Here is a 22,679-nt window from a genome sequence, read left to right on the forward strand (position 1 = left end):
AGACTCCGTCTCAAAAAAAAAAAAAAAAAAAAAAAAAAAAAAAAGTAAAAATAGACAAATGGGATGGCACCCAACTAAAAAGCTTCTGCACAGCAAAAGAAACAACAAAGTGAGGAGCGAGGCTACAGGATGGGAGAAAATCTTTGTAAACCATACACCTGATAAGGGGGCTAATATCCAAAAGAAACAAGGAACTCAATAACAAGAAACAAATATCCGAATTTAAACATGGGCAAAGCACCTGAACATACATTTCTCAACAGACACATGAAAAAATGTTTAACATCGCTAATCGTGCAGGAAATACAAGTGAGATACCAATGAGATATTGGTATATCTCAATGAGATATATTGGTATATCTCAATGAGATACCACCTCACACCTGTTAGAAAGGCTACTACCAAACCATAGGAGATAACAGATGCTCGTGAGGATGTGGAGGAAAGGGAAGCCTTACGTGCTGTCGGTGGGAAGGGAAATGAGCACAACCATTTTGGAAAATCATATGGCAGTCCCTTAGAACACCAAAAATAGAGGTACCATGTGATCCAGCAACCCCACTTGTGGATGGTATCCACGGGAATTGAAGTCAGCATGCTGAAGAGGTGTCTGCCTCCATGTTCAGTGCAGTGCCATTCACAACAGCTAAGACACGGCAGCAACCCGACTGCCCAGCATCAGACGGATGGATAGGATGGCGTGTCTACACTGTTCAGCCTTAACAAAGATGGCCATTCTATCATTTGTGACAACATGGATGAACCCAGAGGACGATATGCTAAGTGAAGTAAGCTAGGCACAGAACGACGAATACTATACGGTCTGATTTTTATGTGGAATCTGAAAAAGTTGAACTCCTAGAAGCAGAGAGAATGGTGGTCACCAGGAGCTGGAAAGTAGGGGACTAGGGATGGGGAGAGGGGAGACATTGCTCTTAGGGTACAAAGTTCCAGTCAGGAAGAGTAAGCTGAAGGCCCTATTGCACAGCATGGCAAACATCCCTAACAATAGCACCTTGTGTATTTCACAGTTGTTTAAAGAGTACATTTTAAGTGTTCTTTTTTCATTAGCTTGACTGAATCTTTCTACAATGCATATTGTAGAAATCACATTTCTACATATATCACATCAGAACATCATATTGTACCCCATAAATATCTATGGTTATGTTGATTAAAAATTAAAAGAATAACTGGGGAGAAGAGAGGAGAGGGAATGCTGGATGATTAAAACCAGCCAAGATCCCCTGCAGGGGGTGACCCAGAAACCAAAGGTGAGTAGGAGTGGCCCAGTTTGGGAGGGGAGTGGGCCCTCACTGTGAGATGCCAAGGGGACACTCCTTGGTGAGGTGAAAAGGGGTTGCGCCTCATCAAAGGGTTCGGATTTTATTCCAAGCAGGGGTGGAGGTGGGATGATTTGGTTCATGTTTCAGAGTATAAACTGGCCACCCCCGCAGGGCTCAATCACAGGGGCCCCTTCCTGTGGCTCCCCTCCCACTTTCCCATGCACCCCCTCCCCTCCTCCTATGCGCTCCCTCCTTCCCACTAACTACTTATCACCTCCACAGCCCTCTGTCACCTCCGGGCCTCCAGCCTTCTCACCTGGGAGCAGAGCCACATGATGGTGGTAAAAATAACTCCCTTTGACAAAGTGTGAAGGGGGCAGAGGAAGGAGGGAAGCTGAGCCCCAGCGCTAGGAAAGAGCTCTGGGAGGGTTCTGAGCTCTGGGTCACCCTCGCTCACTGGGGACACAGCAGTCACGGGCTCTACCCCCGAGAGTGCACACCCATTGCCAGCAGCAGCGACTCACACTGGGTGAAGTAGCTCCCAAAGCGGTAAGGACTGGGAGCTGGACTGACTCCCGACACACCCAGTCCCCTCCAAAGCCTGCCACGACCCTCCAGGCTGGGGACTCCCCCGGCCCCTCCCCCAACCCTGCGCTCTGTCCTCAGGTCCCCTGCATGGTATCAGCGATGCTTCCCCCCCGCCCCAGTCCTCAGGCATTTCTCTGAGTCCCCGCCCCCCGTCGGGGTCCCCATGGCGGGCACGGCGGCAGCAGGTGGGCGGCCTCCCCGGGTGAGCATGCAGGAGCACATGGCCATCGATGTGAGCCCGGGCCCCATCCGGCCCATCCGCCTCATCTCCCACTACTTCCCGCACTTTTACCCTTTGACGGAGCCTACCCTGCACCTTCCGGACCAGCGCCCCGCGGCGGCGTCTACCATCCGCTCTGCACCCCAGCCGCAGCCCGACCCAGAGCCAGAGAGAGACTCAGACGACAGCAGTGAGTAGGGGCGGGAGGAGGGGACACCCTGAGCTCAGTCCAGCCAGGAGAGGCATTGGGGTGTCCCTGCCATCTGGCCGTGGAGGGGCAAGGCAGGAGGTATGTGCCATGGGTGGGGGCAGATTGAGCTGAGGTAGGAGGTGACCCTGCCTGCCACCTGCCTTTAGCTGCCCTGGCCACCCTGGAGTTCACACTTCTTTTTGATGCGGACAACAGTGCCTTGCACTGCACAGCTCATCGTGCCAAGGTGAGGATGGGGGTGGGCGTCCCTGGGACAGAGGGCTGGGCCACAGGCCTATCTCATACCCACTGTCTGTTCCCAGGGCCTCAAGCCGTTGGCCTCAGGTTCCGTGGACACCTATGTCAAAGCGAATCTGCTGCCAGGGAACAGCAAGGTGAGGGCAAGCCCCAGGCCCCCACTGCTGCCCTCTGGTGGAACATCCAGCCTGCGGCACCCACCTGGCTCTGCTTGGCTCCTCCCCACCCCCCAAGGCCTGGGTCCCAGTTGCTGGGATGTGCAAATAGTGGGAGGTCCTACCAGGGAGGCAGGGTAGGGGGTTGGAGGATGGTCTTAACCCTAGGAGGCCCTGACCCACCCTGCTTGGGCCCTAGGCCAGCCAGCTTCGGACACGCACCATTCGAGGTACAAGGGTACCTGTCTGGGAGGAGACACTCACCTATCACAGCTTCACCCGCCAGGATGCTGCGTGCAAGACCCTTAGGTGAGGATCCAGCCTGGGCCACCTGGGGGTGGAGCAGAGGGATGGGGCTGGCCTGGCCAGGTCTGACCTGGGCGGCCACCAGGCTGTGTGTGTGCGAGGACCCATGGCTGCGGCGACGGCGGCGGGCACCTCCCCTAGGGGAGCTGCAGGTGCCCCTGAGGAAGCTGGTGCCAAACCGAGCCAGGAGCTTCGACATCTATCTGGAGAAGCGGAGGCTGGTAAGTGGGGCTGGAGCACAGGGTGGGGCACAGGGGCCAGGAATCTTGTGATGGGAGCTAGAGGGGAGGAATAGGGAGGGGGACCTGGGCAGCATCTGGCCAGGATGACCAGGCTCTCTTCCCTTTCAGGCCAAGAGGCCCAAGAGCCTGGACACAGCCCGCGGCATGTCCCTCTATGAGGTGGGTAGGACGGCTGGGCTGAACAGGGATGAGGGGGCAAGCCTGGTGGCAGGGGCGTAGGGGGCTTGGAGGAACCTGAGGCCAGCTCTCACAGGCCCTGTGAGCCCTCATTGTCCCAGGGGACAGCCAGGTCCCCAATGGCAAAGTGAGGGTGACTCCCTTGCCAGGGCAGCCCAGAGGAGCTGTGGGGCACTGGGACAAGCAGAGCCCTTGGGGGCACAGCCGGGCAGACACCTGCCTTGAGGCAGAGGCTGCAACTGGCGGCATTTATCCGTGGCCTGAGATGGGAGGCTGGGCAAGGTGGAAGAGAAGACAGACGGGCGGGGCTCACTGGGTGGGGTCTGGCCCTGAGGGGAGTGTGGGGACCACTCCTGGGGCAGGCCGTCCTAGACAGGCCCTTGTCCGGAGGCAGTGAGGGTGACTGCAGAGGTTTCTTTGACGCCACTGGAGACCAAAGACCTAGCTAGAACCCCTGTGGTCAGTGGGGGAGGCAGCTGGGATGCTGACAGCAGGGCCCCCTACCAGCTCCTCCCCAAAGTGCTGGGTGCCCTGCCCTCTGGTGGAACCACAAGTTGCTGCAGCTGTTGATTAGCTAAGCCCAAGTGGCTGAGGCCCACCAAGGTGGCACGAACAGGCCACTTCTCCCAGCGCCAGCCCTGTGTACCCTCTGCCCCAGATCCCAAGCACAACAGCGCCCAGAGCATGGTGGGTGCTCAGAGAGCACTCCCGCATTCCTGAGAGCCGCCTGTGAACAAGGTGGTGGGGCTTTCTGCAAAGGGAAACCTACCCTGCGGGTGAGAGCAGCACATCCTCCTGGGGCTTCCTCCCTGAGCCTGTTCAGAAGCACCAGGGCCCAGAGTGTGGCAAAGAACACTCAGAATCTGGTCCCCAGAGAAGTAAGGGGTGAAGAGGGTGGGGTTTTGAAGAGATCTGCTTCTCCTTGGGAAGTGAACATCCTCTCAGAGCCACTTGCCTACAGGGATGGCTACGGGCACCGGATGGGAGACCACTTAGGGAGCTCCTGGCATGTCAGCCAGTTCCCTTCCCCTCCATGACAGACGTATCTGACTGGTCATGTGGTCAGCAAGCCTCACCTTTGGTCAGGCCCTGGAGGGTACAGGTGACCCATAGGACCGCTTCCACGGCACTGTGCGAGTGGCTGTATTGGGAAATGAAGCCATTGCCCCTGATTTCTTTGGGGCCAGGTTGAGCTTTCCTGCCCAGAGCACGGAGGCTAAAGGGGCTGGGCTTTGGGCTGGATGGGGGCTGACCTCAGCCTACACCTGCAGGAGGAGGTGGAGACAGAGGTGGCCTGGGAGGAACATGGGCGCGTCCTGCTGTCACTGTGCTACAGCTCTCAGCGGGGTGGCTTGCTGGTGGGTGTGCTGCGCTGCGTCCACCTGGCCCCCATGGATGCCAATGGTTACTCGGACCCCTTTGTGGGCCTGTGAGTGAATGGGGTGGGCAGGTGGGAGGTGAGGACAAGACGGTGGCTCCTCACCTCTCCAGGGCCACACCTAACCTGCCAATCCTCCCCGATCAGTTTCCTGCATCCAAATGCAGGGAAGAAATCTAAATTCAAGACCAGTGTTCGCAGGAAGACCCTGAACCCCGAGTTCAATGAGGTGAGCCAGGACCAGGCAGGTCCCAGCCAACCCTGGCCTTGACATGCTGAGCCACTCCCCTGCTGAGGCCTGCTTCTTAAACTTTGGGAGAGCCAAGGCTGCCTCCTTCCCGCCTCTCTGCCCTTCTTCCTGCAGGAATTCTTCTACTCAGGCCCACAGGAGGAGCTGGCCCAGAAGACGCTGCTAGTGTCTGTGTGGGACTATGACCTGGGCACGGCTGATGACTTCATTGGTGAGTGGGAACATGAGGAGCTGGGGTGGGGGCCCAGTAGGCTACTGGCGGTTCCTGACCCATCCTCCATGGCAGGCGGGGTGCAGCTGGGCAGCCATGCCAGTGGGGAGCGCCTGCGGCACTGGCTTGAGTGCCTGGGCCACAGTGACCACTGCCTGGAGCTGTGGCACCCACTGGACAGCAAGCCTGTCCAGCTCAGCAACTAGCCCAGGGGCCCTGCCTGCCGCCCCTCCACTACAGCTGCCTGAAGTGTCCCCACAAAAATGATGGAGGTTGGGGCTGCCTCACCCATCACGCCCCCCAGTCCCAAGTCAGAGAGGTGTTTCCTCTCTCCCCGCTTTCACATTCACCGCCCCCCCCCAAATCATGGAGCCGAAATAAACATCTCTTTCAAGCCAGACGAGACCCTGTCCTTCCTCTGGCCACGAGGCAGACTGGGCCCTGTTCTCCCCTCCCACCCTTGAGGATCCGGTGCTGGGTAAAGGGTAAAGAGCACAGTCACAGCAGCTGCAGCGGGAGGGTGGGCAACACTCGCTTTATTGTCCAGCATTCCAGACGGACAGACACAGGACAGCAGGCCAGGGTGGTGGGCTAAGAGGCAGCCTGCCGGGCCTGATGCTGCTGGGCAAACCGCTGCATCCGTTCCTCAAGCTCCGGCCGAAAGTGGCGGATCAGACCCTGGGGTTGGTGGGGGGACTGTGTGAAACAGAGTCCAAAAATCCCCCAACACCCTGGGCCCTTGATGCCACCCACCCTCCGCGCTACGCAGAAGGGCGGTGAATACCTGCACAGGCCAGGCAGCCCCGTCACCCAGAGCACAAATGGTGTGGCCTTCTATCTGCTTGCTGATCTCCCACAGGGAGTCAATCTCGGCCGGCCGGGCGTCCCCCCTCACGAAACGAGCCATCACCTTGTTCATCCAGTCCACACCTGCAGCCACAGCCACAAGAGAGGGCCTGATGATCTCCCCAGCCAGGATGTGGGATGGTGCTTGAGGGGTGCAGGCCACATGGTGGGGTGGAGGTTAAGTGAAGCCATGGCAAGCAAACCCCCAGCCTGCCCGCTGCTCACCCTCGCGGCATGGGGTGCACTGGCCACAGCTCTCGTGCTTATAGAACTCAATGAGGCGGGCGATGGCTTTCACGATGTCCGTCTGGGTGACAAGGGGCAATCAGCAGGCACCCACGGCCAGACAGAAGCCTGGGCCTCAACCCCCTAGTGACAGCCCCTCCCCCAGTTCCAGAAGCTCTTCCCAGCCCACCCAGCATTCTGGCCTCCTCCAGCCTCCCTGGGCCCCCTGTGCTGCCCAGACTCCGGGGTATTCTTCTCAGAGCGGCCTTCCTCCCTCCTCTTCCACCTTGCTTTACCTCAGGCTGCAGGAACTAAGACCTGAGTGCTGGCAAGAGGGTTTTCTGGGAGGCCCAGGGAGGAAGACAGCAACCAGGAGGGCAGGGACTGGGGCTGGTGTGTGAACCCTTACCGAGCGGTCCATGACGATCACCGCAGCTGTGCCCAAGCCTGTCTGTGCCTGCACCAGCGCGTCGAAGTCCATCAGCACCGTCTCACACACAGACTTGGGGATCAGTGGAGTAGACGAGCCGCCAGGAATCACAGCAAGGAGGTTGTCCCAGCCGCCCGTGACACCCCCTGGGGCCCCAAGTCAGTCCCCAAAGGGATGCATGGTCAGGGCTGGGGCCGGCACACCTGCCTAGTCCTGACCCCAGGCCCTTAGTCAGCCCCTAGACCCAGCCCCGTTTCCTGAGCCCTCCCGCTCAGGCTCTCTTCATGGACACCTGTCCACCCACATCCTGGCTGGCCCCAGGCCTTACCAGCATGCTTCTCAATCAGTTCTTTCAAGGGCACAGACATCTCCTCCTCCACAGTGCAAGGGTGGTTGACATGGCCAGAGATGTTGAATAGTTTGGTGCCTGAGTTGCGCTCTCTGCCAAAGCCAGCAAACCAGGTGCCCCCACGGCGGCAGATGGTGGGGGACACTGCCACTGTCTCCACGTTGGCCACAGTTGTGGGGCAGCCAAACACTCCTTCAGGAAAATGGGAAGACAACTGGTGGCTGCTAATGGGTGGGGCAAGTTTCCTGGCAGGGAGGTGTGTCCCAGGGTCCTGCTCCCATGGCAGAACCCCTGCTCTAATATCCCCTTATCATTCTTATCCCTGCTGGACCCCAAACTCCAGAGATGCCTCATTGCCTTGTTCACCACCATGCCCTTAGCCTCAGAACAGGCACTGTGAAGGTGGAGCCACAGAGCAGCATGGGTGTGGGGGGACCGAGGCAGGAGGAGGGACTGCAGGCAGCCCTGGGGGAGCCTGTGTATTGTTGCCAGCCTACTCTTTATCTGACCCCAGCCGGGAAGGCACTCAGAAATCCATAAGAACAATTCGAAGGGAACCTAGCCAGATCCCGGGTGTCACAGGACACAGTCTGACCCAGGGTTACGCCAGGCCTTACCCACGTCTGCAGGGAAGGGGGGCTTCAGGCGGGGCTTGCCCTGCTTGCCCTCGATGGACTCGATGAGCGCTGTCTCCTCTCCACAGATGTAGGCCCCAGCCCCGCGCACCACAAACACGTCAAAATCATAGCCAGATCCACAGGCATTCTTGCCAATCAGACCTGCCTCATAGGCCTCTCGGATGGCCACCTGCAGGACAAAGGTGTGACTTTCCCAGCTGACCCCCAGCCCAGGAGTCAGCCTATAACTTCAGGAGTCATGAAGCCCTTGAAGGCCTCCTACGGTGAGGCTCCTAATGCTCCTGGTATAAAAAATTTTGCTAGACAAATTGGAAAACTTGACTATAATCTGCAACAGATATGCAAGAAGGAACACGTAAGTAAGCTGCTTTGCTGCCAGGAAAATAAAAGTGAAGTAGCTATTATCAGGTCTCCTAACTACCCCAGTTTGTAAGGAAAAATAAAAGTCTTTATAAAATTAAAATAAAAATGTAATTGCCTATATCCTTATTGCCTTAACCTATTTTATTTTTCTGTATTTCCTACAGATATAAGTATTATTCATAGTTCCAAGCAATGAACATAATGTATTTTCCCCAAATAGGAATTATTTATATTCATAATTATTCAGCTCTCTTGCTAAACACATAGTTCCACTTATGTTCTTCTTGCTACTTGTTGTTATAATAAATACTATTATTTTTGAAGCAAAAAAAAAAAATCATACCAGCCGCATTAGGAGCCCTGGAAGGTGGCTTTGGGAGCCAAGTCCCATTAGGGATGCATGCAAGACTGGCCACCACTCCCCCAGTTCAACCATTGAGAGACCAGGTGCTAACACCTCAGAACAACTGTGCTGGGTGAGGGGTGTGTAAGTGCACGCTGAGCACCTTCTCATCTGCCCACGTCTCTCCCTGCCCACCTGCAGATTGGAGGCCTCATTGTAGAATTCCCCTCGGATGTAGATATAGGCGGCGCGGGCGCCCATGGCCCGGCCCCCAACCAGGCAGCCTTCCACCAGCTTGTGAGGATCATGGCGTATGATCTCCCGGTCCTTGCAGGTGCCTGGCTCCCCCTCGTCTGCGTTCACCACCAGATACTTGGGCCTGCAGGGGCCCACAGGTCAGACAGGCTACAGGGCCACCAGGGCTGGGTCTTCAACTCCATGCTACCCCACTCCACCCAGGGAGGCCTCAAAGATGTCTCCTCAGACAGCCAATCCTTCACTGCCCTCCCAACATGTCCCAGGGGCTCTGCTTGCTCACCACCAAATGACAGGGAGCTTACTGCCTATTCTATCTTTGGGCAGCTATAACCACAAGAAAGGTCTTCATTCGGCTCATCCAAACATCTCTCCTTGTGTCTGCCCCTGAGAGCCAGATTCTGCTCTTGATGACAAAGAGCATTCCTCAAGCTCTACCACCAAAAGGAGGTAAAGCAGGTGACATTTATCATTTGCTTTATGTGCCAACCAGCATACAGGCCAAAAGCTGTATGAACATTATCTCTTTAATCCTTGCATGGTATCACTGTACCTATTTACAAAAAAGCTAAGGTTCACAAAGGCCGGGAAATTGCCCAAAGCTCTATGATTAGGAGGCAGAACTAGGATTTGAACAAAGTCTGCCTGAGTCAAAATCATGTGTTGATTCTGCTACGTAAGTCTCCCCTGTGGAAGTCCACAGAGTAAGTCCCATCCATTTAAGGCCTGGGAACATGTGCCCACCTCATTCATGCTGTTTTTAATTAAAGAGCCCAAAGGTCCAGGGAAGCCCCAGCCACCCCTAAGGTCTCTCCCACAGTCACATCTGCCCCACTCCCCAGCACACACCTGCCATCTGAGGGCTTATTCATGAAGCTCCACTTGAGGCCAGTGGGGAAGCCAGCGCCTCCACGGCCCCGCAAACCCGATGTCTTGATCTCACCCAGGATCCAGTCGGGCCCCTTCAGCAGGATCTCTTTTGTCTTGTACCAGTCACCTCGACTCAGGGCACCTTTCAGCCTGGACAGAGTAGGGAAGGCAGTGAAGGGGACGCCTTGCTCCGGGACCCAACACACGAAGGGCACTGTCTCACCTCCAGTCATGGCGGCCGTACAGGTTGGTGAAGATCCGGTCTTCATCCTTCAGCGAGCCAAATGAGGTTTTCTTGGGTGCTGTCTGGGGAGACAGAGGGTCAGGAGGCCCAGCAGCGCTCTGGGGCCATGAGGGATTGGGCCAGAAGCTACAGAATCTTGGGTCTCCCTATTTAGGAGGGGCTGGGCTAGGGCTAGGGGAGCATCTATAGCATCACAGCTACCACTGCCACTTAGTAACCTTTTTTTTTTTTTTTGAGACAGACTCTTGCTCTGTTGCCCAGGCTGGAGTGCAGTGGCATAATCTCAGCTCACTGCAACGTCCACCTCCCAAGTTCAAGTGATTCTTGTGCCTCAGCCTCCGGATAGCTGGGATCACAGGCTTTCACCACCACGCCAGGGTAATTTTTGCATTTTTAGTAGAGACGGGGTTTCACCATATTGGCCAGGCTGGTCTCGAACTCCTGACCTCAAGCGATCCACCCGCCTCAGCCTCCCAAAGTGCTGGGATTACAGGCATGAGCCACCGCGCCCGGCCATTAGTAAGCATTTTGTTTAGCAGATACTGGATGGAAGCATTTTACATTCAAAATCCCATTTCATCCTCATAACAACTCTGATAGGAACGATTTTCTCTATTTCACAGAGGAGAAAACTGAGGCTCGGAGCAAAAGGAACTTATGGAACGTCTCACAGTCAAAAGCAGCAGGTCGAATTTGAGCCCAGGTCTGTCGGTGGCCAAAGCCCACACCTGCATCACAGCACCACACCGCCCCACAAGCCGAGTGTGGGCATGGCCCTTTCCTGGCCTGGCTTTGGGTAGGCCAGGGGCCTTTTATATTCCTAACTCGGCCGAAGAGGCGAAATGTGTTTACTGATGGGAAAGAAATGCCTCCCTAACACACACATGATGGATCGGCTCACTTAGGATGAAAATGAGGAGCCCCACGACCCAGTGGAGAGCGCCCCAGCTAAGGGCGATGGGATTCCCATCCGTGTAAGAGCACTTTTCAGCCACTTCAGGGTGCAGAGCAGTGGACAGGAAATCAGGAGGTGCGCATCCCTAAATGGGGCAATGACCCCTTCACGCCCTACAAGGCTGTTAACAAAGAAGGAACGAAAACAAGGGCGCTTCATAACCTGCAAAACTTCCGCCAGGCCGAGGACTGTGAAACAAGGGAAGCTAGCAAGCCGGCGGGCCAAGGGAGTCGGCCCCGCGATGGGACCCGTTCCCCTACTTCAACCAGGCCGGAGCGGGAGTCTTCCCGCCTGGCCTGGGGAGAAGGGCTCTCCAGAGGCCACTACAGACCCCAGGGACTGCTCGTGCACAGGCGCGGCCGCGACACCGGGCCCCGAAAACCCCTGGCCCCAGCCAGGCCGGGCCTCACCGTGTCGCCGCTGAAACGCACAGATACCCGAGAGGGGAGCGACCCGCCGAGCAGCCGCCGTGCTGCCAGCATCGCGGGGGGCCAGCTGCGTCACCTCAGGCTGTCACCTTCACAGCACTCAGGCTGAGGAACTGGCGCGATAGAAACGCTAGGTGGCGCACAGGAAAGACGTCACGCTCCCGACGCCGGCGCCGCGCACTGGCATCGCTGCACCCCTTCCGCTTCGCCCGCGGCCCCGCCTCCTTGGGGGAGGGCGGAGAGGCCAATGCCTTGGCGCCGGGACTTCTGGGAGATGTGGTCCCGCCGGCCTAGGGCCCGCCTTCCTCCCTCTGCCCGGCTGGCATTTAGTGGCGGCTGTCCCCACTGCTCTTTCGCGCCCTCCTTAGCCCGCTTCACTTCGTGGACTACGCCTGCTGGCTCCCAGCCTTTCATGCCACGAGTAAACAAAACTCGCATGTCGCCTTCTGCTGGGTCCTGATGTGTTCCACTTTCTATGGATTTGGCGTTTAGTGTGCACCTGCTGTATGCATCGGTGTACCATGGGAGGAGGGAGAAGTCAGGCAGGCCACAGCCCGATCCTCACGACTACGTTGCAGTTATTCTGCCCAGTCTGAGCCCTGCCAGACTGTGGACTTCCCCAACCTGGGCGTCCGTGTGCTTGAGGAAGGACTGCAGACTCCAAGGCAGGGGGTTGTTCGCAGAGGTCTCCCCGGAGGGCCTCTCACGGAGTCCTAGGCTGGAGTGAGGCAGAGAGGATGCAGATGGTCAGTGCATGGCACATCCTTTTGCTGGCGCAGCTGTGTGGGCAGCAAGCCACCCAGGTGCCGAGGCAAGAGACCCAGGGCACGCACGAACTGTTCCAGCATAATAAAATATATAAAATAAGAATCGTTATACTAGATATAGATCATAGATATGATTATGTTTGAATATCATTAATCATTAGTTTGTTGTAATTACTCTTTATTCCAATATTATAATAATCCTCACTCTACAATCATAACCTAGAAAAAACCAGGCCATACAGAGATAGGAGCTGAAGGAACATAAAAGTGACCAGAAGACGAGTGTGAGCCCTCTGTCACGCCCAGACAGGGCCACTAGAGGTCTCTTTGGTCTAGCAGTAATGCCAGCGTCTGGGAAGACGCCCATTGCCAAGTGGACCGTGGTCTAGAAGTAGCATCAGTGCCAAGGAAAAACACCCGCTGGTTAGCAGAACGGGAAAGGGAGACCGACCAGGAAAGGGAGTCTCCCTTTCCCCCAGGGGAGTTTACAGAAAACTACTCCTCCACCTCTTGTGGAGGGCCTGCTCCCGCCCGCAGTTATCCGGAGGCCTAACCGTCTCCCTGTGATGCTGTGCTTCAGTGGTCACACTCATAGTCCGCCTTCATGTTCCAGAGGCCTTTTAGATAGCAGTAGCAAAATTAACGAAAGTACTAAAAGTCTCTAATATGCAGAAATAATGACATAAGCTGTCTCTCTCTCTCTCTCTCTCTCTCTCTCTCTGCCTTGCCTGCCAGGCAGGGAGGGGCCCCCTGTACAGTGGACACGTGACCCACGTGACCTCACCTATCATTGGAGATGGCTCACACTCCACTCCTTACCCTGCCACTTTGTCTTGTATCCAATAAATATCAGCACAGCCTGGCATTCAGGGCCACTACCGGTCTCCGCATCTTGGTGGTAGTTGTCCCTTGGGCCCAGCTGTCTTTTCTTTCATCTCTTTATCTTGTGTCTTCATTTCTACAACATCTCGTCTCCACACATGGAGAGAAAAACCCACCAACCCTGTGGGGCTGGTCCCTACACCACTGAGTTCTCTCAGCCCTTTTCAGGAGAGTCCAGCACTTTGTGCTTCTGCCCAAAATCCTGGCATGGTCCCTGCTGCCTTTGGAATCAGCCACTGGTCCAGGATTTAAGGGCTTTGCAACCCCGTCCTTCACCAGGGTCATCACGCCCAGGCCACTGCTGTGAACCCCACCCCCGTCCCCCAAGACCCCTGCCATCATTAGACTTTAGGGCGTTTGTGTCGCTGTCCCCTTCCCTCGGTTTTCCCCTGACCTGGGGAGGTCCCTCTGTCCTTTGCCTTCCCAGGAGGACTTGGAAGCCTGATGAACTCATCTTTTTCAGTTTCCTGGAACCCTCTGCTCTGGTCCTCGTGATGAGAGTGACCTTTCTGGCCTGCTCTCCCCAGCTGTTTTCCAGTCCTCCTGGGAAGGAACCATCTCTGTTCTTTTGTGCTATAATCATCCTTTCTGATCTCTCTAAAATGTGCTATTCACAAAACTCCTTTGCAGCTATTTTTCTCACATACCCCACAGCAGCCCCACAAGGTGTTCACTCCATTTTGTCCATGAAAAAACTGAGCCTCAGGGGGATTTTGTCCTTTGTCTGTGGGCATGAAGCTGCTGAGTGGTAGAGCTGGACTGGAATCTAGGCCTTTCTTCCCTCCCACAGTGCCCCGCACAGAAAAACCTACAGAACAACTGACGCGCATGTGACAGTCACAGTGGACGTCAGTGACATTCCCAAGAGAGGCACCAAGAGCATCTCTCCCCTGTCTGAGGTTGCCCAGACAGGTAGGGTAGTATCAGGCCCAGAGCCCAGGAGTCCTGGCTGCCAGCCCCAGGCCCCCTCTCTTGGGCAAGGAAAGAGGTTGCCTAGGCAAAGCTGGGGATTACACAGCTAATCCGGGCTCAGACCTGAGTCCTTGGATCCCTCCCTTTGGGGCAGAAGAAGGGGGGCGGGTTGGAGCCATGGGTGGATTCCTTCCTCATCTCTCTCTAACTGGGTCAAAGGAATACAGGCTGAAGGAGAGGCAGGTTGGGGATGCTGGGGACAGGAGATGCTGGGCATAGAGGGTTGGGAAATGGAGAGTGAGGGGCAGGAGCCTCTGTTCATTCAGTGGCAGGCTCTGTGCCAAGCACTTGCCATATGTTACCTCCTTAATCCTCCAAAACTCCATTCTCAGGAATGATGAGCCCTGTTTTCAGAAGCAGAGTGTCAGCATGGCTGAGTGGCCTGCCTAGGATGACACAACTGCCAGAACTCGGCCTGAGGTCTCCTAATGACAAATCCCCCACTGATCCCCACCCACTGGAGCACCTGCTTGCCAGGCTTCTCAAGTGAAGAAGGAGATCCACTCTGATGTCGTCTCCCAGGAGCCTCCTCTGCAGCATCTCAGGTCCTGGCTCTCACCTCCTCAGCACCCATCCCATCCTGTGTCACTCTGTGTATCAGCCTCCCCCACCAGCCTCCAGACCACAAGCCACGGGGTATCAAGGGCTTGTTCCTGTTCCACTGATCCCACATCCACTGTGTCTATCTGGTCAACTTTACCTTCCAAACATTCCCAGCACAGTGAGAGATGGCTGTAGCCCTGTCATCTCTCACCTGAAATTAACAATGTGTCCTTGGGGTCTCCCACCCTCACATTTTGGCTTCTCCAGCCCCTTCTCTGCAAACATGGAACAGTGGGATTATTATAAATCTCAGACCTGTTTTGCCCCTTTCCTGCCTGAGAGTTTTTGTGGTTCCCTACTGCCCTCAGAACAAAGCTGAAGACCCTTTGGCCTGCCATTCCAGGTCCTTTGTGGCTGCCACCTGTCGACCTCCCCAGTTCCAGCTCCTTTGGTTTTGCCTATGCAAGCTGGATCTGCACCAGAGGCTCTGTCTTCCTCCCGACTTGGCCCTACTCCTCCTAGGAGCCCTTTGGACATCACCTCGCCCAGGAAGTTTTCTGCAACCACCCTACAACCATCCCTATAAACTTCATAAAACCAATTAGGGAAGAAGTAGGGGGGAAAGATGAAAATAAACCAAGCCTTCAGCACACTCAGCATTCATCATGAGGTCAGCTGCTCTCTAACCTACTTCCTCGTGGCTGTTTGGTGCCTGTTGTCCCGGAGTCACAAAGACCCTAGATTATAGCTGCCCTTAACTGCTGTATAAATAACAACTTGAACATGAAATGTTAAATTTTCCTTTTGAAATATTCCTCCAGGTCCTGCATGTTGATAAAACTACTGACTCAGCTGGTCCCCATGAGGAGCTGGCTCACCTAAGGATGCGATTTCCAATCCCAATTATTTCATGCCCCTTGCTCGGATAATCAGCAATCCCAAATATCCAGCCCTTTGCCCTCCACAATCTCCTTAAAAAACCCAGCCCAAAACTCCTTGGGGAGATGGATTTGAAGGTCTCTTCCCATCTCCAAACTTGATGCCCTGCAATCATTAAACTCTTTCTCTGCTGCAAACCCTGCTATCTCAGTGTAATTGGTCTGTTACTGCATACATATGGGCATACAAACCTGCTAGTCCTACAACAACCCCATGCAACTATTTTGAGCATCTATTGTCAGGCCCAGTGTGAGGAAGGCATGATCAGATCTTCCCCAACCTCCAGCACAGAGCTTCTCAAGGGAAGGACTTACTCAATATTGTAATCAAATATTATATTTGGAAAATGAAAAACATCAATTTCTTTCCTGCATTTGAAATTGAATACCAAAAAAGCAAGAAAAAAGTAATAACATATTATGACCATCCTAACAATACCCGTTACTGTTTCTACGTGATTTCTTAAAAAATATTTATTTATTGAGATGGAGTCTCGCTCTTGCCACTCAGGCCAGAGTGCAGTGGTACAATCAGCTTGCTGCAACCTCTGCCTCCTGGGTTCAAGCGATTCTCCTGCCTCAGCCTCCCAAGTAGCTGGGATTACAGGTGCACACCACCACACAGGCTAATTTTTGTATTTTTAGTACAGACAGGGTTTCACCATGTTGACCAGGCTGGTCTTGAACTCCTGACCTCAGGTGATCCACCCACCACAGCCTCCCAAAGTGCTGGGATTATAGGCATGAGCCACTGTGCCCGGCTGGTTTTCTAGGTGATTTTAAAACACTTCACAGTAGCATATTAATATACTGGTTCTTAAAAGTTTAGACCTTTACCAAAAAACTATAAAGTCCCCTCCTGCTATCTTGGAGCCAAATGCTGTTGAATCTGATATCATCTTCCAATCCTTTAAAAAAATTACTTTACTTGTGCTTTTACTTTACTTATATTTGCCCACAGAAAAATATGAGTGTTTGGTGATTTTTATTTGCAGTAATGGCATTTTGTACGTTTGATTTGAGACGGGTCTCACTCTGTCACCCAGGCTGGAGTGCAGTGGCAAGATCATGGCTCACTGCAGCCTTGACCCCCCAGCCTCAAGTGATCCTCCTGCCTCACCTTCCTGAGTAGCTGGAGCCAAAGATGTGCGTCACCATACCGGGCTATTTTTTAAAATTTGTATATACACGGACTCTCTCTGTTGCCCAGGCTGGTCTCGAACTCCTGGGCTTAAGTGATCCTCAGGTCTTTGCTTCCCAAAGTACTGGGAATACAGGCATGAGCAGCTGCACCAGCCTAGTATTTCGACGTAATGAGTCTACACCTTGCTTTTTTCATTCAACACAATGTTTTTGAGATTAGTCCACGCTGGCACAAATAGATTTAGAAACATGATTATCTGCAAGTGACATCAAAGCTTCAAGGTTAAGGGCTTGGATTCAAAATCCTGCTTCTGTCACTTCCTACCAGTGAGATTTTATGACCCCTGCCTCAGTTTCCTCAAGTGGAAAATGAAGATAACATATACCCTAAAGGAGTGATGGTTAGAGTTACTGAGAAAGTGAACGAGGTGCTTGTAAAGTGCTCAGAGCCATGCCTGACACACAGCAAATGTCCCAAGAGTGTTAAACTCCGTGCACAGAATTCTAAATGAATTCAGAGAAGAACCATGTCTTTACAATCACGCATCTTCCCACCCAGGGAATGGTCACTCCCATTGATTCAGATCTTTTAGCTCCTTCAGTAAAGATTTAGAATTATTTTTAAATTCTGTACTTTTTTAGTGCAGGAATTTTCTGTGATATTTTTGTGGTTTTATGTTTTTGTAATCCCTTTTCTGATTACATTTCTAATTGGTTGTTGCTTGTGAATGGAATACTATCGATTTACCTTTTTGATATTGTATCTAGATGACTTCATGGACTCTGCTATTACAAAAGTTTATCCAGGCCAGGTGTGGCAGCTCACGCCTGTAACCCTAGCACTTTGGGAGGCTGAGGCAGGAGGATTGCTTGAACCCAGGAGTACAAGACCAGCCCTGGCAACAGAGTGAGATCCCATTTCTACAAAAAAAAAAAAAAAAAAAAAAAAAAAAGAAGTGAAAACTTCGCTGGCCGTGGTGGTGCACACCTATAATCCCAGCTCCTTGGGATGCTAAGGCAGGAAGATGGTTTGAGGCTGGGAAGGTGAGACTGCAGTAAGCCATGACAGCACCACTGTGCTCCAGCTTCGATGAGACAGCAAGACCCTGTCTCAAAACCAAAACAAAACAAAACAAAAAACTAAATAAAGGATTTTTATTTTATTTATTTATTTTTTATCTTTATTTTTGGGGGGAGGTGGGGACGGAGTCTCGCTGTGTTGCCCAGGCTGGAGTGCAGTGGCGCGATCTCGGCTTGCCCGAGTAGCTGGGACTACAGGCGCCCGCCACCACGCCTGGCTAATTTTTTTTTTTGTATTTTTAGTAGAGACAGGGTTTCACCGTGTTAGCCAGGGTGGTCTCGATCTCCTGACCTCGTGATCCGCCCGCCTTGGCCTCCCAAAGTGCTGGGATTACAGGTGTGAGCCACTGCGCCCGGCCAATAAATGATTTTTAAAAGGCTACATCAGTGTAGTGTGGGAAGTAAAAAATAAAATAAATAAATTGTACCCAGTCAAGCTTTTCTTGTTTTGTTCTTGTTGTCGTTGTTGTTTTTTGAGACAGGGTCTCACTCCATCACATAGGTTGGAGTGCAGTGGCATGATCATAGCTCACCACAGCCTTGCCCTCCCAGGCTCAGGTGATTCTCCCACTTCAGCCTCCCAAAGTGCTGAGACTATAAGCCTGAGCCACTGCGCCCAGCCTGCTTTTCTGTTTTCTCTGCTGGTGATCAGAGTCTCATCAGGCTGGTCTCGAATTCCTGACCTCAGGTGATCCACCTGCGTTGGCCTCCCAAAGTGCTGGAATTACAGGCGTAAGCCACTGTTGAGAAATAGTAAGGATGGTGTCTCTTCCTTTCTAATATCAGGTATCTCGTTTCCTTTCATTATTACAACAACTAAAAACTTCAGAATAAGGCTGAATAGTGGTGGTAGCAAGCTTCCTTATCTGGGGTGTGACTTTAATGGGAATGTGTAAAGGTTTGACATTATAAACCAAAAGGAAAATTCTAAGCCCCTCACCCATCCGAGTGGACCTCTCCTCTCAGCAAGCACTTTCCAAAGTTAACCTGAAAAGCTAGTTCAGGCCATGATGAAAAGGGGAGCTGGACATGCCTCATTATACCCTCCTGTCTTTGGGAATTACTGATAGAACAGACTCTTATGTCTGACAAGGAACATTGATGATCTATTCTCTCCGAAGCCTGCTACCTAGGGGCTTTATCTGCATGACAAAACCTTGGTCTCCACAACCCCTTTGTAACCTAGACATTCCTTTCTGTTGATCACTCTTTCAACTGATTGCCAATCAGAAAAACCTTCGAATCCACCTAGTACCTGGAAGCAGCCCCCAACCTGCTTCCTATGTTTGGAATCTTACATGTATTGATTGATGTCTTATGTCTCCCTAAAATGTATAAAATTAAGTTGTGGCCTAACCACCTTGGGCACATGTTCTCAGGATCTCCTGAGGGCTGTGTCACAGACCACCAGTCACTCACATTCAACTTAGAATAAATATCGGCTGGGCACAGCGGCTCACGCCTGTAATCCCAGCACTTTGGGAAGCTGAGGCAGGCAGATCTCTTGAGGTCAGGAGTTCAAGACCAGGCTGGCCAACATGGTGAAACCTTGTCTCTACTAAAAATACAAAAAATTAGCCAGGCGTGGTGGTACATGCCTGTAATCTCAGCTACTGGGGAGGCTGAGGCAGGACAATTGTTTGAACTTGGAGGCGGAGGTTGCAGTGAGCCGAGATCGTGCCATTGCACTCCAGCCTGGGCAACAGAGCAAAACTCTGTCTCCAAAAAAAAAAAAATAAAATACATCTCTTCAAATATTGTACAGAGTTTGACTCTTTTTGTTGACAATATTAAGGTCCTCAGTTCTATTTTTAAATTTTTTTTATCTTTTCATATCAAATACCTTAGGCCAGAAGTTTTTCACTGGATGCTCATAAACAGAATTCCTGTGAGTGGGTTTCTGATTATATTCCTGCTAATTAGTAGTAGCTATTTGTGAAAAATAAAATAAAGACAGAGTGACTGCAGAAAAGAACTGTCAACCCAGGTGCGAAGGGAGAAGACATTCTCAACAATAACACCTTAAACCTTCTTAGATAAAGCTGGCAGCTGGAAACATTCACCAGTCTCTGGTTTATTCTCTTCTCTGACATCTTTTTTTTTTTTTTTCACCCTCCCAAGTAGCTGGGATTACAGGTGCATGCCACCACATCCAACTAATTTTGTATTTTTAGTAGAGACAGGGTTTCACCATTTTGGTCAGGCTGGTCTCGAATTCCCGACCTCAGGTGATCCACCTGCCTTGGCCTCCCAAAGTGTTGGAATTACAGGCATGAGCCACCATACCTGGCCTCTGACATCTTTTATTGTCCTCTTCTGCTATATGTTTTCTCCCCCAGTCACCCAGAGGTTTCTTTCATGGCACCCACTGCATTCTTAAGAACGTACCTTTAGCTTCCAAATGGCTTGCTTAAAAACTGGGTGTGTAGGCTGGGTGTGGTGGCTCATGCCTGTAATCCCAGCACTTTGGGAGGCCGAGGCAGGTGGATCACGAGGTCAGGAGATTGAGACCATCCTGGCCAACATGGGGGAAACCCTGTCTCTACTAAAAATACAAAAACGAGCCGGGTGTGGTGGTGCGTGCCTGTAATCCCAGCTACTCAGGAGGCTGAAGCAGGAGAATCGCTTGAACCAGGGAGTTGGAGGTTGTAGTGAGCCGAGATCGAGCCACTGCACCCCAGGCTGGTGACAGAGTAAGACTCCTCTTAAAAAACAAGACTGAGTTATGGGCAATTGTAGTTCAGGGCTATAAAATTCCATTTGCCCTAACTGATCTGGGCGTGGCTTGTCTGGTTGCTCAGAGGCATCCTGGAAATGGGCCTCTCCTCCTATCGGGCATGAAGGTAAAACGTGCTGAGAACTCTGGCCTATTTATCTTTAAACAATTAGTGTGTGTGACAATCGTCATAGGAACCAGTAAGTAAGAGGTTTGCTGAGGCTTTTGGCAGAGACCGTGATTATGTTATGAAAACTCCCTTTGAAAAAAATAAAAATAAAGTAAAACAAAAGAAAAAAAAAAAAGAAAACTCCCTTTGAGAACACAGTTCTATCATGAAGGTGTGCTCAGTTTCATGGAAGGCTTTTTCTGCATCTGAGATGATGTTGCTTTTCTTTTTTAATCTGTGGTTAATCACATCAATCATTTTTCTAATCTGTTGACCTAACGGGGCGGCAGAGTGCAGTGGCTGAGAACACAGAAGGAGGCCTCTCTGGACTTAATTTTGGATTCTTCCACTGAATCAGCTGCGTGTCATGGAGCAAGTTCCTTGACCTCTCTCTGTTTCAAGGTGGTGTTGTGACGATTACATGTTTTCATCTCCGTGTAAGTGCTTGCTATTCTTGTTTTTTTCTTATTCTGGGTATAAACACCAATTGGTCATGATGTAATATGATTTCATCGTCCTGCTGCATTTGTTTTACTCAGTTTTTACACCAGTGCTCACAAGAGAGTAAATCATTTTTCTAATCTGTAAAATTACATTTTACTCAGTTTTTACACCAGTGCTCACAAGAGAGAGTAGCCTCTAGTTTTACTTTCTCTGGGGCATATTGTTCAGTTTTGTTCAAGATTATGCTAGCCCCTTAAAATGAGGTAGGCCACTTCCCATCTTTTCCCACATACTGGAAGAGTTTGCTCAGGTTAAAAATTATCTATTTCCTGAAGCATGTCTATAACTTATTGTAAAGCTATCTGGAGCTGGGACCTCTGCTTGGGGGTGATCGAAACACTATTTCCATTTCTTTTTCTTTTTCTTTTTCTTTTCCTTTTTTTTCTTTTTCTTCTTCTTCTTCTTTTTTTTTTTTTTTGAGATGGAGTCTCGCTCTGTCGCCCAGACTGAGTGCAGTGGCACAGTCTCGGCTCACTGCAACCTCCACCTCCCAGGTTCAAGCAATTCTCCTGCCTCAGCCTCCTGAGTAGCTGGGACTACAGGCACGTGCCACCATACCCGGCTAATATTTTGTATTTTTGGTAGAGATGGGGTTTCACCGTGTTAGCCAGGATGGTCTCGACCTCCTTGCCTCATGATCCACCCGCCTCAGCCTCCCAAAGTGCTGGGATTACAGGCGTGAGCCACCACGCCTGGCCTCCATTTCTTTTATGGTTATTTATCTATTTCCTTGAGCCAATTTTGATCACTTATAAATAAAGTTTTCTTGATGAATTGTTAATTTTTGTATTTTATTTGATTTTTTTTTTAGTTTTTTGAGATGGAGTTTTGCTCTATCACACAGGCTGGAGTGCAGTGGTGCGATCTTGGCTCATCGCAACCTCCACCACTTGGGTTCAAGTGATTCTCGTGCCTTAGCCTCCTTAGTAGCTAGGATTACAGGTGTGCACCACCACGCCCAGCTAATTTTTGTGTTTTTAGTAGAAATGGGGTTTTGCCATGTTAGCCAGGCTGGTCTCGAATTCTTGGCCTCAAGTGATCCACCCGCCTTGGCCTCCCAAAGTGGTGGGATAACAGGCGTAAGCCACCGAACCTGGCCAAGTTGTTACTTTTTCTCAAACTCGTGACCTCTCAGCTCACTCATGTGCCACCACGCCCAGCTAATTTTTTTTTTTTTTAGTAGAGACAGGGTTTTTCCATGTTGGCCAGGCTGGTCTCGAACTCCTGATCTCAGGTAATCCACTCACCTTGGCTTCCCAAAGTGTTGGGATTACAGGCATGAGCCACTGCGCCTGGACATATACTCTGTTTTTGTTTTCGCTTCATATTCAGGAAGGGGGATAGAGATATTAATTAGCTTTTGCTTGGACATGAAATTTAGGTATGATCTAAAAATTTAAGAGTGACCACTAAAGATAAAAGCAAAATTTGTAACTTCCAATAGTATGGCGAGAAGAGACTAGAACAAAAAACTCAATTCAACTGAAGACAGGAAAACAGAGTAAAGAAGAAATACAGGGAAAGAATGCTAAATAGGAAATACAGGCCATGTGTGGTGGCTCACACCTGTAATCCCAACACTTTGGGAGGCCGAGGCGGGTGGATCACTTGAGGCCAGGAATTTGAGACCATCCTGGCTAACACGGTGAAACCCCATCTCTACTAAAAATACAAAAAATTAACCGGGCGTGGTGGCAGATGCCTGTAATCCCAGCTACTCGGGGGGCTGAGGCAGGAGAATTGCTTGAACCCAGGAGG

At 51.8% G+C, this 22,679-nt stretch overlaps 2 protein-coding genes and 1 pseudogene across 3 annotated transcripts; 2 read left to right on the forward strand and 1 right to left on the reverse strand.

The window, feature by feature from the left end:
• Positions 1–349: 349 nt before the first annotated feature.
• Positions 350–5,680, forward strand: LOC126935384 (double C2-like domain-containing protein gamma). 2 transcript variants are annotated; one of them, XM_050756745.1, is made up of 10 exons: positions 350–2,284; positions 2,452–2,531; positions 2,608–2,679; positions 2,897–3,006; positions 3,089–3,224; positions 3,354–3,404; positions 4,694–4,851; positions 4,948–5,029; positions 5,165–5,261; positions 5,337–5,680. In XM_050756745.1, exons 1-10 carry the CDS (start codon positions 2,038–2,040, stop codon positions 5,465–5,467), a joined length of 1,164 nt encoding a protein of 387 aa, XP_050612702.1. In that variant the 5' UTR covers positions 350–2,037; the 3' UTR covers positions 5,468–5,680. The 2 variants fall into 2 exon arrangements, with proteins under 2 accessions (XP_050612702.1, XP_050612703.1); XM_050756746.1 differs by having other exon boundaries at positions 4,948–5,048; positions 5,337–5,413.
• Positions 5,681–5,776: 96 nt separating this feature from the next.
• On the reverse strand, positions 5,777–11,427 carry NDUFV1 (NADH:ubiquinone oxidoreductase core subunit V1). Its single transcript, XM_050756725.1, has 10 exons — positions 11,190–11,427; positions 9,804–9,886; positions 9,560–9,730; positions 8,651–8,834; positions 7,729–7,918; positions 7,091–7,303; positions 6,742–6,908; positions 6,333–6,414; positions 6,046–6,191; positions 5,777–5,939 (listed from the first exon to the last, which is right to left on the reverse strand). The coding sequence occupies exons 1-10, from the start codon at positions 11,259–11,261 to the stop codon at positions 5,853–5,855; spliced, it is 1,395 nt and encodes a 464-aa protein (XP_050612682.1). The 5' UTR covers positions 11,262–11,427; the 3' UTR covers positions 5,777–5,852.
• A 2,779-nt stretch (positions 11,428–14,206) lies between these two features.
• Positions 14,207–14,976, forward strand: LOC126935409 (uncharacterized protein NDUFV1-DT-like; annotated as a pseudogene).
• The last annotated feature ends 7,703 nt before the right edge of the window (positions 14,977–22,679 follow it).

The sequence above is a fragment of the Macaca thibetana genome, chromosome 14 (assembly GCF_024542745.1).
Source record: "Macaca thibetana thibetana isolate TM-01 chromosome 14, ASM2454274v1, whole genome shotgun sequence".
In the NCBI taxonomy this organism is placed as follows: domain Eukaryota; kingdom Metazoa; phylum Chordata; class Mammalia; order Primates; family Cercopithecidae; genus Macaca; species Macaca thibetana.